The sequence below is a fragment of the Nothobranchius furzeri genome, chromosome 2 (genome assembly GCF_043380555.1).
Source record: "Nothobranchius furzeri strain GRZ-AD chromosome 2, NfurGRZ-RIMD1, whole genome shotgun sequence".
NCBI classification, from domain to species: domain Eukaryota; kingdom Metazoa; phylum Chordata; class Actinopteri; order Cyprinodontiformes; family Nothobranchiidae; genus Nothobranchius; species Nothobranchius furzeri.
Genome location: NC_091742.1, coordinates 61333872 through 61353383, shown reverse-complemented (window position 1 = coordinate 61353383; position 19512 = coordinate 61333872). Strand labels below are relative to the sequence as shown.

The 19512-nt window shown below is 43.2% G+C and overlaps 1 protein-coding gene across 4 annotated transcripts in view; it reads left to right on the top strand.

Annotated features, from left to right (window-relative positions):
* LOC107377236 (nck-associated protein 5) overlaps positions 1 to 19512 on the top strand; it is a 216269-nt gene that overhangs the window by 32688 nt on the left and 164069 nt on the right. The window contains exon 1 of one of the 4 annotated variants that reach the window (XM_070547106.1): positions 13469 to 13665. The exons of 2 other annotated variants lie outside the window; for them this stretch is intronic. In XM_070547106.1, coding sequence (XP_070403207.1) covers positions 13588 to 13665 — 78 coding nt within the window. In that variant the 5' untranslated portion in view covers positions 13469 to 13587. Of the gene's footprint in view, positions 1 to 13468; positions 13666 to 19512 lie in introns of those variants that run through there. One more of the 4 variants, XM_070547095.1, reaches the window with a different exon arrangement.

Below are 19512 nucleotides of genomic sequence, written 5' to 3'. Positions count from 1 at the left end.
GCTGTCTGCAATCATCCATCATGAACTTCAAGTGCATTTGCCTTAAGCTGGTTGGTTAATTAAGCTTTAATCAATATTGTTGGGTGAATCCTTTTAATCACCTTGAGAAGCCTGTAGGTTCTGAGTCAGGAGATGCACTCTCAGCCTTGTGATGCTTAATGCTGTAAGGGGTTTTAAAAATGCTTCTTGTTTCAAAAATGAAGGCTAGTTTGGTCAAAGAGATTTTCAGAGTGCACAGAGGAGGATTCATTTTCACCGAATGCAGAGAAAACTGATGTTGGGCAGCTAACAGGATTGGACGTGCAGATTAACACCCCGAGGCTGATGAGGAGCTGCATCTGTCAGCACGGGGAAGCCCACTGCCTCACCTTTCAGCTGGGGCAGCTCTATATGCCGTCACCCCCCAGCACCACCACCACCCCACCCCACACCACACACATACACACCCTGGTAAGCTGGGTGTGAGGCAGAAAGTGGTGCAGGGGGCTAAAGCCGTCCTGTGATTACATCCTGCTCATCAGGCACTAAGCCAGATCCTCAGCTGGGGACTGAAAAGGCTCTTTTATGGTTGCTTCTCTAAGACAAAAAGCTTTAAATGTTGAGTTTTCTGATGGAGATGTTGCTTTGTTTCCCAAATGGTAAGAGATGCAACAGTATTTGTAGGGAAATACAACTGACTGGAGGTACTATTTATTTAAAGCTTGTTTGGGACTACAAATAACATAGTTTTAGAATTCTGAACATTTTCTGCTAATTATTCATTCAATGACATTGATATTTTAGAAGAGTGGAATAAATCACTGTGGTGCAAAGGCCTTTGGAGTAAGGCTCAGCGATAATAATCAGGGTAACAACCGACGGTTACCCTGACAAAGACGGCAGTGACGCCGAAACATGTTGGCAAAGGTAAAATCAAACCCTCGCCACACTGTGTACAATGAAGATGTAATCGGTATTCATAAATCATGTTCATAACGTTCATGGACAGGATTTCATGGCGCAGCCATGGTGTTGATGGTGTGGAGTTTCATCTTTGCTTAATGCGGATGATGTGGTCCTGTTAGCTTCATCAGGCTCTGACCTACAGCTCTTGGTGGGGAGGTTCGCAGCCGAATGTGAAGCGGCTGGGATGAGGATTAGCACCTCCAAGTCCGAGACCATGGTTCTCGACCAGAAAAGGACGGCTTGCCAACTCCGGGTGTGTGGAGGAGTTCAAGTATCTCGGGGTCTTGTTCACGGGTGAGGGAAGGAGGGAGCGGGAGATCGACAGGCGGATTGGGGCATCATCTGCAGTGATGAAGCTGAAGCCGTCTATTGTGTTGAAGAAGGAGCTGAGTCAGAAAGCAAGACTCGATTTACCAGTCGATCAGCCGCCCAGTCCTCACCTATGGTCATGAGCTTTGGGTAATAACCGAAAGAACAAGATCGTGGATACAGCGGCTGAAATGAGTTTTCTGAATCTGAATCTGAAATGAGTTTTCTCTGCGAGGTGGCTGGGCTCAGCCTTAGGTATAGGGTGAGGAGCTCGGACATTCGGGAGTGACTCGGAGTAGGGCTGCTGTTCCTCCATATCGAGAGGAGTCAGTTGACTCAGGACATGTTGGGGAAAGTACATCCCCGAACTGGACCAGGAACGCCTTGGTGTCCTGCCGGAGGAGCTGGTGGAGGTGGCCGAGGAGAGGAGAGTCTGCAACTCCCTAGTTGGGATGCTGCCCCCGCGAACTGGATCTGGATAGGCGGAAGAAGGCGAGACGAGAGACGAGACGAGTAATCAGCATTCGTTAGTTCAAAATATGACTATGGGCGATATATTCACACAGGAGACATCACACGCACGAAGTGCTTCACCAATCACTGTCACTAGTCAGACAGACAAATGCCACCGTGAAGTCCTGTTATTTTTATCTACGCAGAATAAGTCCTCTTCAGAACATCCTGAAAAGAAAACATCCGGAATCCGCCATTCACTCATTTATTACATTTAGGCTTGTTTGTGCTAACTCTCTTTTGATTGGTGTGAATGAAACTGCGATCGGCTGCCTTTAGAAGGTCCAAAACTCTGCTGCCAGATTCCTCACTGGAACATAGGAATATTGTCACATCACCCCAGTTCTAGATGAGCTGCACTGGCTCCCACTGACCTACTGGGTGAAATTCAAAATTCTGCTATTTACTTACCAAATTGTACATAACATGGCTCCCGGTCATCTAGCTGAACTCCTCAATTCCTATGTGCCCTCTAGGTCCCTTCGCTTGGGTGATCAGCTCTTGCTGTGTGTTCCAAAAATGCGTTGCAAGACTCGTGGTGAACGTGCATTTGTTTTCGCAGCTCTGAAGCTTTGAAACAGCTTACCACTCCCGGTTTGTTCGGCCCCATCTATCGATCTGTTTAAATCCGGTCTCAAAACCCATTACTTCACCATCGTTTTTGGTACTTGATCCCATGGACAGGACTGGCTGGTGTGATTGTTTAAGTTTCATCATTTTGTACTTATTTCTCTCTTTTAACATATATTTGTATTTTTATGCTGTTTTTAGCACTTTTGTAGTTGATTTTACTAAAGTTTTTAGTTATTTCCAGATATTTCCCTCGTGTTGTTTTACTAAGTTCATTTTTTATCCCTTAATTTGACTATTTTATCTTGTTTCCTTTTATTGTATGTCCAGCACTTTGGTCAGCTGTCATTCTGTTGATAAATGTGCTATACAAATAAATCTGGATTGGACAGTGTTTCTAACTCAGTTAAAAGTGGAAAAGAGCCACGAGGGTTCCACAAAACTTCGTTTAGTTTCTGAATTTCTTTATTTTTTTGATGCACCATTCAACTTTAAACTACGCTGCAGCTGATTTGGGCCACACACTTGACAATAGAGAGTGAAACTTCTGACCTGTCAGCCAGTAGCTGATGATTTTACCCCAGCAGAGGGTGGGTAACCCTTCTACTATTGGTTGTAAGATGTTACTTAAAGGTTTGAAAATAAAATTAGGATGCTAACGTTGGAGGGAAATTATGAATGTTTTTTGCAGTCTATTGTCTTGGATCGTGAACACAAGGCTTGTAATGACCAAACACTTTATAGGAGTACTTATGTTGGAATTCTGGATGTAAAGTGACCACTCTTGTTTGAGATGGTTCTATTGGAAGGAAGGCTTTGAACAGTGACTTATGCCCGGAACACACCAGCTGCAAAGCGTCATGAAGCGGATCGCTCACGAAATTCGCGTGCTGCCTGCTCCTCCTCTGTTCACAACAGGCGAGAATTTTCGACGAGCCATTCTGCTCAGGACTACTGTTTTCCAAAACCCACTCTGAATAAGTTGTTCAATTTTTTAACATATCATTTCAAATGTGTTGGTGCTAAAATTGTTTACGTGCATTTGAAAGGAAAATGTTGCTAATTATTTGAATTTGTACAGTAAGTTAGATTTGCCAAAAATAAAAATAAACCAAAAATGCAAACATAAAAAAGGGAAAAAAATAAACATTACAAACCTTTTCCCCTAGAAAATGTGCAAAAAGACATTATTTACCCCAAAGCTAGCAAAATACAAGCTAAAACAAAACAATAACCAACTAAGAGAGAACACAATTCTAAACATTTTCCAAATAATAATACTTATAATTATTTTATCAAGAAAAATAGAGTTAAACAGAAAACCAGCAGCCAACACAATAAAGAAATACGTACGTTTAAAAAAGTAGATTTCCAAACCCATTTGAATCTTAAAATAGCTGCTTTTAAAATATATTTTCTGTTTTTATTAAGGAAATGTGTTGCTTTTTCTGTCACCACTGAGCTTCCATACTTTTAAAACTTTTTAAAATGATTGTTTATGGGTGGTCCAGGAGAACTTTTAGTGATTCTAAACTCACTTCCCACTCAACCCACAGAAACATTTATATGCTTCCACATTGACACCACACTGCCGAGTAAATACAGACACAAACTTCTCCATAAAATGATATACAGCTTTGCAAAATAGCTCAAGGCTTGTTTTGTTTCACTTTGTGCACTCTGTACCTTTTGCAGCACGCAAAAAATGTGAAACATGTATTCTCATGCGTCGTTGCAAATCATTTTGAGTTTGCATGTGAATCATTAATTGAGATTGAGATTCTGATGCCTGCGCCTGAGGACAAGGTGAGACAGTTCTGAGGACAAAAACGATGCCTTCCACTGTAATTGCCTCACTTTTGGCACAGGCTGTACCTGACAGGCATGTTGGGCAAGTTCCTAACAGGTGTTTCATTTAAATCAACCTTCCTGGCACCAGGAGACAGTTATGTTGTTAAAGACTGGCAAGTTTAAACTCAAGGAGTTCAAAACAGTGAGATCTGTGGAAGGATTATGAGTGATTAAAGTCTTACGTGTTGAGCAAGCTAGTGCTGAAACAGGTTTCTGTTTTTCTGAAACAACCCTACTTTCAAAACATTTCACATCAACCGAATTTTATAAACGTTTATATTGCTGTTAACTTCTTTTCTGGTGGAAATATTTTGGTCTTGTAGGAGAACCCCATGCTGCTCTAGAATTTCTACTGCTAGCTGCTTTTGTTGCTTTTTCTGCTGCTAATAATCCCTGATTTCTACATAAAAAATAAATAAAAAATAACATAAATAAAATGCATTAGGTGGGAATGTTTTAAAGGTGTGGAACACTTTTTTAATCAATACATTTGCAGTGGCCTCCAGTAGGAACAAGCCCCCACAGTGCGGCTCAAAAATTGAAGCAATCCCGGAAGTACCAAATATTGCAGTTCCACCCTCATCCGCTGGGGGCTGGTGTCAGAAGCGAGCAAATCCTCATTGACTCCCATGTTAAAAATACCAATTTCACAGCAGAAATAAACATGTTTACAGCCTGGTACCAAAACATGTTTTTGGTTTAAATGATCTAGTTTACACTCATGACAACTCTGAGGGGGGCGAATTTTTTTCTCACTCTTCTGTTTAAGTGTATTAAAAGCCTAAAATTCTATATAATTAATGAGCATCGGACCCACGTGACCACAGAGCTAGCTCTGTGGAAAGGCCTCAGTCTGAGCCTCGGCCTCGCCTGGAAACTGTTCCGGGATTTTGAGTCTCTGTGTGTGTATTCTTTTTTGGATATTATTTATGCAGTTGTTATACAAAATGACTTGCTGTGGCATTAGTTGCACTAATAGAGCATCCAAGGAGTCTCTACTTCATTTTTTTCGGTAAGTAAAATTATATTTATGTATTTCAGGTCACTGCCGAGCTGAGCTTAGATTTTAACATGTACTGTTTAACCATGAAATTTAAATGTAATAGGGTAAAACCCAGTGCATTTAACATAATGCTGCACTTTAGAAAATGGGTTGAAATATAACATGTTGGTGGAGCTGGGTTCCGACTATCGACTTGTGGAGCTCTCGGGAGACAGATGTTTTCCACCCGGTTCTCCCCTCCCCGCAGCTCGGCGCATCTCTGTCTGATCGTGGCTTCTGTTTGATGCGCCGGGCTGCCGGCTGGGTCTCCCCGCAGCTCGGCGCATCTCTGTCCGATTGCGGCTTCTTTCTGCTGCGCGGGCTGCCGGCTTGTGGAGCTCTGGGATGAAAACCTTTCCACCCGATTCTCCCCAGCGGCAGCTCTGCGCATCTCAGATCTCAGCGGCGCTTGTTGTTGTGCGGCTGCCGGCTTGTGAAGCTCTTGGAGACCTCTGTGTTCCACGCGGTTTTACCCAGCGGTCAGCCCAGCGTATCTCTGACTCAGATGCTCTGGTGTTGTACACAGTTAACTCCGGTTGTAGCTAGGTTGCTACCTCCGTTAGCTTAGCTCCCACCTCCGCATTAGCTTTGGGTTAGCTTCAGGTTAGCTTGTAGCTAGTTCGACCGGGTGTTGTCAGTTGATCCCAGCCTTACAGCCTCACCCTCAGCTCCACCTCTCTTCCCTTTTGTGGAATTGTCTGGGCTTGACAGAACCTGTGACACGGTCAAAATGGCGGTGGTGGCCACCTCCCATTTTTCTTCAAAAACGTGTTATTGGAGCCTATGGAAACCCATTGTCCAATATTTATATGTCGATGAGTAGGAATGAATGCCTAGCAAGCTGTACTTTCAGGAACTAGCAGAATGCCACATAAGAGAAGAGTTTAACACGGCATGATTTGAAGTCTTTCGTGATATTTGGACATCTCGTCTCGGATTGTTTAACAGCAATGCCACACAACTACTGACGCTGTTTGCTCTGCAACATGTATGTTCTGTCTCCTCACATAACACAAGCCTGAAGATCTACTGTGCTGTAGAGATGCTAATGCTAACGTTAGCTTCTACTAACTGGAACGTTCTCTGCTGTTTCCTGGATGATAAAGCAACAACATTCTTCCCCGTTGAGAGTCAAAATGGGTGAGTCCATGAATGTTAAGTGACAGTGTGACGTAGATCTGTCAGGCTTTTCTAATCCTAGAGTTTCACCGTCAATAGGGAGCCTAAGTCACGCCCACCTACTTCCGCACCATGGGTCCATGGGTGACAAAATGAATGCAAGTCAATGGGGCTGAAAACACTATTTTCTAATTCCGCTTGTTATGTGCCATGGATGTCCGTGAATTTTAAAGACACGTTTTGATACCAAGAATGTGCTTATTTTCGAACGGGGGAAACTCTATTTTAGGTTTTGTGTGAAAATAAGTCCAGGACTACAAATGTGGTGCATGGAAGTGACGTCATCGAACCAGACACGGAGAAAACTGAGGGAAAATGGCTGTAAGTTCAGCAAACTTCCCACAGGAGGGAAGAACCACCATAAATCTGGTCATTTGGTGAGTAGCGGCTACGCTAGGAGAGAGGAGATTATGTGGTGATGTCACATATGCGAACTGACGATTTCTGGTGTGTAGTCATGCTAATTACAAACTTTTACAAGCTAATAAATGTCAAAGTACGTGACTGGCCTGGACAAAACACCAATAATTTCTTTCTGTTTAAATTGCAGTACAACACGTGTGATCCAGAGTGGGTTGGAAAATAGTTTTTTTAGCCCCGTTGACTTGCATTCATTTTTTTCGTTCTTCCGGGGACCCGTGAGCCGACCAGAAAGGGAGGACACTTAGGCTCCCTATTTATTGTCAGAAGCTAATGCAGGAGATAGGTGTTGGAGATTATTTTCATGTTCAGCCTGCATGAAAAACTCAGAGAGACAGATTATAATCAGAAATAATAACTAAAATGTATTTTTTCAGTTTTTCACACCTTTAAAGTGTTTGAACTGATTTTAAAATTTAAAATGTCTAAAAATGGCAGACATCCACTTTAGATGGCTAGTTCTCATTCCAGTTTAGTTAAAACAAATTTGCATACACCCAATTGCATTTTTTGCTTAATTTGTTTACATCTCCACAGAAATCCACTTAAAAGTCCTAAACTAATATTAAAAATCTAATTATTTTTCCTTGACGCCGCTAATCTTTCTGCTTTGTCACGCACCAATGTGTCTTACTGCTTAGCCTTTAATGTGTAATAATATATTTGCGTTATTTTTCCATTAATCTCAAAGAAGCTTTGACAAATAATGAACAGTCTAATTTACTGAAGATCCATTATCTAAACAGTCAGTCATTCCTCCCCAGATTCAATTTTTGGGCCATTCTAGTTCAAAAATCATTATTTGTGCGTTAGTGTAATGACGGCTCTTTGCTGACCAATGAAGCATCCTTAAATCGCCAAAGAATTCTTAATGCATCTCAGCCTTCATTATGAAGACAAGGGTTTTTAATTTGGTGATATTTTCTGCTCAAATAGCTGAGCTGTCATTGTGTAATGGTTTACGGGCAAGGGTGGTGGCTTCACTCCAGTTGCTCATCTTTAAATCATTACCGAACACATTAGCTTGCAGAGTTCTCAATAAAATAATTTTCTATTTCGTTCTGTTCTCATGACGGAAGCTTTGACTGTAAACACTTAGTCACCTGCAGAAATGCATTCGGGCAGGGCGATGGTGACACCACAGCCAATGATCTCATAAATTCCTCACCAAGGCTTGCCCAGGTGCTTACTTTGAGATGAGTTTGTAATCTGTGTTTGAGCAACAATACCACCTGTCATTCATCTATTTTCAATAATTACGATAGATGTGATTCATGTGTTTGAATCTCTGTGGGAACAAACTGCTTTAATGGGTCAGGAGGAACAGGATATTTCATATTCCTGTCGAGAATCTACATCAGAGGATTTTTTAGAAAGAAAGCATTAAAATGCATTTTCTTGCAGTGTTGGGTAATTTAGAACGATTTGAGTCTTTTGAGCCAAATGCTGTCTTTTGAGCCTGTGATCGTATTTTGTACCTCTGCAGCACCATAAAATATTTAACAATCAAAGCGACAGTGTGTTTACTGGTGTTTATTAAGAACTTCTATAAACTTTGCCAACCCGGTGGTCAGTCGGCGTTGCGCAAAGATCTTGTGGCAACTTTAACGCAGCACTTTTTTATAGCTATCCGCTTTAACTTGGCTGCACAACACATCTCATTACAGTGCCGTAAGACAGCAGGTTGACATCATCCATCTATGCATTGAAAAGAATCTGTCCAACCCCTCTTATCGACAGCTGCAAAAGGAGTATGTGCCTATGCCAAACTGCAGTTGGCCACTTTAACGCAGCGCGGCTTTATTTAATCAGCCAGCTCACTTTAAGTGCAGCTTTCGGCTTTTTAATCCCTTGGTCTGCAGTTTCAGCCGTATTACTGCCCACCTAAAACCGCAGTGGGTCGGACCGTGTTCGCTGACACGGCCCTGATTACAACCTTCCTCCGGTAGCGTTTGTTCTTGCCCACTGTCTTTCTCTTTCAGCTCTTTTACAGTTAGACAGGTCAGAAACCAAACAGCCGGACCTAGGACAGGGCCCGGCGGCTCTTCTAGCCCTTCTGCCGGAACACAAAACGTCTTTTGTGTGTGAAAGGCAGACACAACACAAGCGTGTCAACCAGCCGTTTCAAAAACGGTGCAAAAAGAAAGGCACTCACTCCCCCCGCACGATGGATTCTTCCCGAATCTGGAGCGCGTGAGCCTTCAGCAGAAGTCCGTCTGCGGAGCTAAGCAGCCGGCCGCAGGACCAATCTTAGCCCTCCGGTCATTAGTGGGGCGCCACGTCGGCTCTCCGGAGGCGATCTCCCAACTTTCGGCTCAGCACGGTGGAGTCATGGCAACAAAAATGTTGGGTAATTTTATCAATCCAAGATTACCTTAGGGAAAGGTTAAAGCACAGGGGGTTAAAGTGATCAATCAAGCAACACCAACACCAATCATTAACAACCAGTTTAGACTTTGCAAAGTGGAGCGTGAACTGCAACCTTGTCTGGTGTGTATCTTTCCTCTCCACTTTGCAAACTATAACCCCCCTGTGCTTTTAACTTTCCCTAAGATAATCTTGGATTGATAAAATTACCCAACACAGAGCTTGTTGTTAATGCTATTTAGCTAATTGTCTAACTCATTTACTCATTCATGGTGAAATAAGAATAATCTCTTCATCAGATTTAGATCACGTTGATCAAACTGCAGCAAGTTTAAACCTCGCTTGTTCTCCATGTCTACGTCTAGGTTCAAGAAATGTAGGTTTGTAGTTTTTGGACAGCCTTGATTACACAACATCTTGATGAAACGAGTCATCAATTATCTAGATTAGGGGTGTCCAACGTTGGTCTTCTAGTGGCCCAATCCAGCATGTTTTTGTCTTTTTCCTGCTCCAACAGATCTGATTCAGTGGTTGAATTAGGTTTGTTCAGCAGGTCATTAAGTTTCGCAGAAGCCTGACAATCCCCACTGATTAAAACCAGGTGTGTTGAGGCAGAGACACCTACTGGATGGTGGGCCTGGAGGAACAGGGTTGTACACCAATAATCTATGTGTTTTACTCACTGACTAGATTGATTTTGGAAAATTATAGTAACAGCGTTTTTGCTTCCCTGGGTCATTTGTCATATCTTATCACCACAACTCTTATTCAAGATGGCTGCCAAAGTAAACACCAACAGTTCCACAACTCGGTACATTTTGCAGACATTGAGTTGAGACTCCATGGATCACACAGGATTTGACAAAAGTAGCTAAGGACTGTTTCTATGTATAAAATTATACTCTGGCATTTTACACCCCATCAGTTTTCACACACACACACACACACACAAACACACACACACACACACACACACACACACACACACACACACACACACACACACTGGTATGTGGTGAGCTGAGTGTCGAGCATGGAGGCATTGGGTCCCATTTTTAAAGTATTTGGTTGACCCGATTGGGATTTGAATCCTTATCTTCCAGTTCAGACAGACGCTCACACCACCAGGCCACTAGCCTGTCCTGCCAGACTCATCCTCTGAGTCTGGCAGACATGAGGGGCGAGACTAGGCAGCTCAAAATTAACCAAACAGAAAAAAGATAGAGATACGGACTGTAAGGAGCAACTCTGTACTTTTTTAGCTGTAGTAAAAAAAAAAAGGCATCTGGCAACAGCGCAAACATCTTTTATTCTTTTAGAAACAAGGCTTTTAGCGCTTCTACTTGTTGTGGTTTTAAAGACATTCAAGTGATTTAGACCTGAGGAAAGAGCCACTGCGAACTCCGCTTCAGTCGCCATGTTTATGACAAACTCGGCGTTGTGGTGTGTGATGTACGCTACTCAGCGCTGATTGGCTCGGTTAGAATTCTCAGGGGGCGGAGTTATTGGAACAGGAGAGTTCCCTGACCCTTTCTCTGTGCAGAATTAAACAGAGGAGGAGTCTGGTAGGCCAGGCTACTAGGCCACTGAGCTGAGCTGGTATGGTGTAAAAAGTGACACGTGAAGCTGTGATTGGTTATTAACTCCTAATTGAGCCATAGACACTTGAGTACCAGGCTAGAGGCTGAATTTTTTTTTTTTTTTTTTTTTTACTTACATGAAACAAATTGTTCCGATTGTCCTGATAAATTTAGACCTTTATGTCCATCTATACTCTGTCCCGATGGTTAAATGTTAAATTGACTACTTGTCAGTTTTCCCTACGTGACTGAACTCTAAGAAGCTTCTACCGAGAGTAATCTCTGAAAGGTCAAAAAGGAACTACACCAATCAAGCGGACAAAAATTATCCCTGATTAAAGGACAGTTTGGGAAGAAACACTGCAATGTTTCCATAACAGCTTCCACATTCTCCAGCCTGAATGTGAAAACTATCATTATCTATTGTGTAGCCTTGACCAGACCACTGCAAGAGAATGAAACCCAACAATCTAAGATTGAAAGTCAAGGGTGTCAGTCAGGAAGCTGGTGATTGGCCTTATTCATCCTGGAACGAGCAGTCGAGAAAACAACTTAACACAATCAAATGTTGGCGCTGTCAGAGAACTTTTGAAAATGCGGCACGATTATTCACATGGAAGCTTTGATTTTTTTTTTTTTAAGAATTGCACGTTGAGTTTTAGACATGGATGACTGGACAGACTGGAAACCATCAGGGGAAGTTTAAACTTTTAAGCTTTGTAAAATTACAATCTTACAATTATGGGAAAAAAAAAAAATATATATATATATATATATATATATATGTATAACAAAGTTCTAACGTAGTATAGCTATAAATATATAGGGAAGATAAATAAAAGAAAAAAGACAAATGTTAATGAAGTGGTTCTCTTGCGTTTTTCTAAAAACCTCCTCCACACCTTTTGGACCAAAAGCAACTATTGGACTGAACAATCGTCGGTCTCGCCAAACCATCGCGCCTCCCTGGGTCCACTATTTATTATGCACTCGTGTATTTAGCTATTTAGCATCAGAACACCACTGAGAACACCAAAAAGAAAAACACCATTCAAAGTCATGGACAACAAAAAACATTTCAATCAATCAGATTTTATTTATAAAGAGCTTTTCAAGCAAAGTGCTTTACAGAATTAAAATGACCCCAAATTCACACACACACACACACACACACACACACACACACACACACACACACACACACACACACACACACACACACACACACACACACACACACACACACACACACACACACACAATCACATCAGTAAATAAAATTAAATTCGACTGAGTCCAGATGAGCCAAGTAAGGTAAGGCAAGGAAACGCCATCAGAGGAGCCGTCTGCCCCGGCAGCATCAGGTCTTCCACACTAAAATGGGGCACTCAAAGGAGGGGGAGCATAAACCCCCACCTCCACCTAAACACTACCTGTAGAGCACCCAGGAAGCAACAGTTGACCACGACCCTGGGGCAGAGGGCCCCTACAGAGAAAACACTGGATTAAAATGAGTTTGGACCTAGAAAACAATGACTGGTGTTTAGCAATATCTTGTGGGTTTCCAGTTCCAGCAGAAGCGTCTCAGGGAAGATACCTGAGGGGAGGGGTGACTGATCCATGACCCTATTTGCATTCAAAACCTAGCTTGTTTGCAGATTCACCATAACAGGCAACTGGAAATCTTTTACTTCCTTGTAGAGGCTTTGCATCTCATCCAAGGACTTTCTCAATTCAACTTCATTAAAGTGAGCTAGTTTACAAATCAAGGACAGAGCAGCCAAGCATAAGCTGAATAATGTTGTGTATGATGGTCAGTGTAGAGTCCTGTATTAGAACTGGGAGAACCAAAGATCCAAAGCAAATCTCACTGATACTGACTGCTACAGGTGGAAGTAGGTGGCTAAAAATAGAGCGCAAGTCTGAAGATCATTGGTTAGATGGAGAGTTCAACTGAGGTTGGTAATACAATTAAGAGGAGAGAGTAAAACGAAATAAACATACATACATAGAAAATCATTTTTTAATGGGCCTGTGGGTGGAGGACCCAAGTAGGACCCAAATACTGCAAAAGTGACAGAAACAGACGGCAGGAGTGCTCACTAATCGTCAGAAAATCAGCAGAAGTGGCATTTTCTTATAGAACTGTCCAGCTAGGGCTCTAAGAATGTGCACCGAGGAGTGTTAATCCAGATTTGAATATTCCTCATGTAGCAATCCATTCCTTCAGGGATCTTAGGGAAAACCAGAACAACAAAGACCCTGTTGACACTGTTGGGAGGCACAGGAGGTTGATTTGTAAACTAGCTTGTGTCAATGAAACCCTCACGACAGATTAACAGCGTGTTGCTCTGCACTTTCTATTTGAACTGAAGAAAAAAAACCAATCTGAGCTCCTCTTGAAAGTGTTCATGTTTTATGACCTGACATGCAAGCACAACTAGCAGATATGTTGTGCTTTGCACACAAACACTTTAAACGTCATCCACATACATCCTCTTGGGTAGCGAACCACTTATTCGCCCAGGTGGTTTAATCCAACTTGACTTGCTGGTTAAATATTGACTAGAGCTGATGTGGCCTCATAGAGGAGAGACTAGAATCCAGAAGAGGCACTTTGCTGCCAAGGCTGCACCGCTGTCTGCTGCATCATTGGTCCAACACACACACACACACACACACATGTGGCAGAACGCAAACACACATACACGGTGGCTGGCAGCAGCTGAGAGTCAGCAAGGCAGCTGGGGCAGAAGTGGAGAACGAAGCGGAAGAAGAGGACGGTGAGGGCGAAATAAAAGAGGACGAAGGATGAGCCAGTTTAGGGACTGCGATGTAACATCAGCCTGTGGAAGGATCCGGAACATCCCTCTGTTGGAGCTACTGGCGGTGAGTTTTTTGTCCATTTCTGCTCCCTTAAAGCAATCCGCTCTGCTAGGGAGATAGTTAGGACAGGAAGCGGGCTGACGTGCTGCCCTCTGGTGCACCCACGTCTACAACCACCTCAAGGCCCAGAGAGAAGGCAGGGGTCGCTCTGGGAACACATGAATCCAAGAGGTTTATGCGCATTGAGGACATTTCGGTCCTAATGCTTCTCAGGTTTGTTGACTTGAACCAATGATCTTTCATGACTGCGTTGGAGTCCTTGACCATGTTTTACACTTTCATGTTTCTGATGCATCTCCAGGTCTGAATCAGGGGACTGGTTTGCCATCTGTACAGGTTTACCCCAACGCTGTTAGGGATGCATTACGACTTGTGACAGCTGATTACATCACGTTGTGTGTGTGTTTGTGTGGACAGAGGGAGTCACCAGTGTGGCAGCAGCCAGTGCTAAAAATAAAGCACCTATATATGTCTGAGGGTGCTTGTCGACTGTGACGGTCCACCAATTCCATTCAGCTGGTTTTATTTTCCTTTTTAGGATAAAATAAATTGGCAAGGGAAGCGTAATGAATGCAGGAACATCACAATAAATCAATGAAATAGATTGTTTTTCTGAACGTATCCCTGTGTCTATTTTGCGGCACTTCCTCTGAGTGAGTAAGCCAGAGGTGTTTATTGTAGATCCAGGGGATCGCTTGTCTCCTCCACAACATGGACCCAAATATGCAGACAAATGCCTCTGCAGAGCAGCGAGACTCCATATGTCCTTTAACTAATTACATTAACAGGAAGTGGATAGTGACTAATGGAGTAGGGCAATGAGAAGCTGGAGAGTCAGGGATCCTTGGTTGGATTTTTACACTGTTTCAAACACAGAACCTTGAACCCCCAACACACACACACACACACGCGCACACACATGCACGCACAACTCCAAGACATTAGTTGGCTCCATTAAGACGCACATCACTGAAACGGTTTTTAAAACTTGTCTTTACTATAATTGATGTGTTTATGGACGTTTTGTAGCAGTTGTTTGTGTTTGGATTGTGATATATTGTTAGAGGACAACAAATGCAGCATTTAAGCTTTCCTTAGATGTGAATTTGGGCACAGGCCCTGCGTTGCATTGCAGTAAGGAAAGAGGAGCAACTTGCCAGCCGCAGAGCATTAAGAGTAATTATGGATGGTGAGACAGCTGGAGGGAAAACATAGAAAACAAACAGGAATGAAATCTTTAGAAAAACATTTTGTTTTTCTCTTTGTGAAGTTTAATTATGGTGGCTGAAAGTCACATTTTGATATATGGCATAATTGCGTGTTTGCACAAAAGCAAAAAAAAAAAACGTGTTTTGATTTATTTAAGCAGCAGAAACAGAGTTGTGACACTTCAAATCTATTACACAGGACTGTAAACACAGCACTCTGGATCGTTTAAGTCTGTCTGCTCCCAACAAACTTTCACACACGTATGCATCGTTGGCGCCTTGCACCCATCTGCCCATCAAAACAAATGTAAAAAAAATATAAATTAACAATTCTTGTGGGAAAATCGAAGATAAATGTCTGAATTGACGCGGAACATACATTTCCTAATGAGCCAAACAAGCCCGAATTGTGATTTAAATGAAACTAATTGAGTTTCTTTCTTTTGAATGTCACTTTTCATTATTTTCCGGTCAGTGGCAGGGCAGGTGTCACTCGTTTCCTGTTTATCGCTGAGCGGACGTACAGAAGCTCAGCAGTCTACTGGCTCACATTACAATATGCTAATACCATCTCAGCTGCAACCTGCAACACCCCCGCCCCTCCTCACACACACACATACACACCCAAGGAAAACACACTCTCCTAGGCCCGCGGGACAGCCATGGGAGGGCCATGAAAAGGAAGCCGGGATGATTAATTAACTCTGCCCTCGTTTTGATACGGCCTTATTGGCTTTCAACACCTCGGATTCAGCTTCAGAGCTTTGCATAGATTATCCTTCCTCTGCCAACACAGACACACAATTATTTCCAAAAAATATCGAGGTCACGTTGTCTCTCCTGTGAATGAGCAAAATTGTTTCGAATTGGACAACTGTTTTGCCCGCAATGCAAAGTCCAAGATAAGGATATTTATCTGTAGGAAAACTAGTTAAAGGATTAGGAACTGGTGAGCTAATATTTACACATGTACTTTTCACTTGATTTAGAAGCTGACAGTTAGCCACAGCCATCAAGAACTGTACTGTTACCATCTTAAATCAGACATTCTCAAAGATTTTACAGCAACTGCAGGAAAAACCCAGACTGGTTAAAATTTTATATCTTAAAAATATTTTTAGAAATGTGTTTAAAGACAACATAAAACATTGGGATGTACAGGTTTTCATTAAAGCCTAATTTATTCTTCTCCATCAGCTCCACAACGGAGAGACACTTTGTGCTACTACTAGTTTACCTGTTTAATTATAGATTCACTAGGATGAATACAATAACGCTTACTAAGAAATCACAATGTAACCATAGAAACACTACTTGGTATATATGATGTGTGTGTGTGTGTGTGTGTGTGTGTGTGTGTGTGTGTGTGTGTGTGTGTGTGTGTGTGCACGTGCGCGTGCGTGCGCGCGTGTGCGTGCTCTGTCTCCTTGATCCCCCAGTGAGTCATGGTGGATGGCTGTTTAAACTGAGCCAGGATTCTCTGGAGGTTTCTTACTGTTAAAATGCAGTTTTCCTCTCCACTGTCGCTAAATGCTTGCTTAGTATGAGGATTGCTGCAAAGTCACTAACATTAGTCAGTGACTTGATGCAATTTGCTGGGTTCCTGATATAGGAAACTTTTTACTGATTGGATTAATGAACTGACCTGTATTGTAATGTTTACTGTGTGAAGTGCCTTGAGACGACTCTTGACGTGATTTGGCACCAGGGGTGGACCGGGACCAAAATTTGGCCCTGGCATTTTTACGACTTGTCGGCCCTCAGTCGGCCCTCCCCATTGGCAGAGCGCTGGGGGTGGGGGGTGTTGCCGCCTGCGGACTCGTCTCTAGGCCGAATGTGAGATCTAATATGGACTGGGACTGTTAAATTACCAGCAGGACCAGACCGCTGCCACCGGGAGCCCTGGCCTTCCAGATCAGCTCATTCAGCAATTCTATACATGTTTTGACCGTCAAACTTCCTTCCTCCTCCAGCTCATCTTTGTTTCTGTCCATGGTGCTGCGCATTGCAAGATGACGTTCAGCGCTGGTCATGTGACTTGTAGTGACAAATTTGAGTCACAATCAAGGCAGGAGAAGCTCAGGAGGTAGAGCGCGTTGTCCAGTGATCCAAAGGTTGCAGGTTTGATCCCGGCTCCAACCAGAGAATGCTTATATTGTGTCCTTGGGCAAGACACTTAACCCACCTTGCCTGCTGGTGATGGTCGGAGAGACCGGTGGTGCCAGTGCTCACCATCCTCACATCTGTCAGGGCGCCCCAGGGCAGCTGCGGCAACATTTTAGCTCATCACCACCAGGGTGTGAATGTGTGTGTGAATGGGTGAATGATACACTGTAATGTAAAGTGCTTTGGAGTCCTCTGACACTGAAAGGCGCTACACAAGTGTGGGTCATTTATCATCCACCAAACAAGTAGACGTGAGAGTGTCTGACAAAAGACATTTTTGAACACGTAGGACAATGACCTTTACATAAAATACATGTTTTAATTGTGACAATAATATGTTGAAATAATTTTAGAAACATGATTTTCTGTAAAATTCAGGAAATGAGGATTAGACAGTCCCTCTGCTTGGAAAATAAACCAACAGAATTATCAGAAAATTATGAGATTTTATATGATAAAACATCAGAATATATATGATACAAACCTCGCTGTTGCCTTGCAGCAAGAAGGTTCTGGGTTCGCTTCCCGGCCTGGGATCTTTCTACATGGAGTTTGCATGTTCTCCCTGGGCATGCGTGGGTTCTCTCCGGGTACTCCGGCTTCCTCCCATGGTCCAAAAACATGACTGTTAGGTTAAATGGTCTGTCCAAATTGTCCTTAGGTGTGAGTGTGTGTGTGCATGGTTGTGTGTCCTGTGTGTCTCTGTGTTGCCCTGCGATGGACTGGCTCTCTGTCCAGGGTGTACCCTGCCTGATTTCCCATTGACCGCTGGAGATAGGCACCAGCCCCCCCGCGACCCTAAGTGGACAAGCGGGTTCAGAAGATGGATGGATGGACAAACCTCATGACCATAGGTGAGGGTAGGAACGTAGATCGACCGGTAAATCGAGAGCTTTGCCTTCTGACTCGGCTCTGTCTTCACCACAACAGACCGGTACAACGCCCGCATCACTGCAGATGCAGCACCAATCCGCCTGTCGATCTCACGCTACATTCCTCCCTCACTCGTGAACAACACCCCCAAGATACTTAAACTCCTCATTAGTAACTAATGTGCTTCCTGAATGAGTGCTGTTTTTTTTTTTGGCTGATAAGTTAAGGAAATAACATAGTTACAGAAAAAATACATAAGTGACAAAAGCAAAACTTAAAGGACAACTCGACTGTCCTCTTTCTTTATGTATTTTAATGCATTGTTGACGTATCGGGATTGGACTTGTTGTTGGCAAATACTCGGATCGGGGCAGAACAATGTGATTGGGACGCCCGAAGTTGAACTCTTCTGAGCTGATCTTAACTTTGCTCAGACTAGCAGTTAGCCTATCCTTCTGGTCAGAGCAAACCTCTTTATCAAAGATCGACTGAAGAGCTTTTCTGGCTGTCCTATCCTAATGGTTTAAGCAGACAGAATGGTGAATCGGGGTATATTACTGTGCCAGAAAACATTTGAGAGAAAAATATATAACCATAAATTGTAATTGGCTGTTTTAGGGAAATGGACCACAGTCAGTACACTTGTGCTTGTCGCATACACGCCTGCTAGTGTGTACCTCGTGTGCATTCGTGTATACTCACTCAATGCGTGCTCATGTGTAAACAAGCACGAGCCTCTATGTGGCCATTTTCTTTTGAATTTGCGCTTGCTGTTGACTCCAGGTGCTCCAGCTGGTTTAGTCCTTGCTGCGTCCTGTCCCCCGATTGCTCGCTCCATTCAGCTTTTGAGGACAGACAGCTCTGTGATATTGAAGTGGCTGTTAGACAATGCAACTGACAGCACTTCAGCAGTCAGCCTCTTTTAGGACCTTTTCATCTGCTCTCTCTCTCTCTCTCTCTCTCTCTCTCTCTCTCTCTCTCTCTCTCTCTCTCTCTCTCTCTCTCTCTCTCTCTCTCTCTCTCTCTCTCTCTCTCTCTCTCTCTCTCTCTCTCTCTCTCTCTCTCTCTCTCTCTCTCTCTCTCTCTCTCTCTCTCTCTCTCTCTCTCTCTCTCTCTCTCTCTCTCTCTCTCTCTCTCTCTCTCTCTCTCTCTCTCCGTAGCTGCGGTGTGTTTGTGTGCTTGAGTTTCATCATCCTCTTCCTCCAGAACAAAAGATCACCTGCCTTGCTTTGTGATGTGTCACATGGTGGAAGCCCTGAGGGAAAGCCCGCAGCCTCATGTGGAAGTTCTGCATCATGACTGGCTTCTATTATCCTGCAAGAATGGGTTCTGTTCTGGTCTGAGGTTTTATTAAACGTGACTTATGTTACAGAAAACAGAACCGTGGTTATTTTTGTTGCTTGAACAGCTCCCTGTGATGGCTCTCCACAATATCCTGCACCAAGGCACCCTTGTATGCAAACAAGAGCGGATGCAACAAAAGCAGAAGGACCTGCCTTGTTTCAAACGGCTGCTTTAAGATGAAGTGTTTGCTGAGAAATCTGTTTTCTTCGATGTGGCTAATGTGCTCTGTCAGAAGTGGTTGGGGTTGATGCTAAGCTTG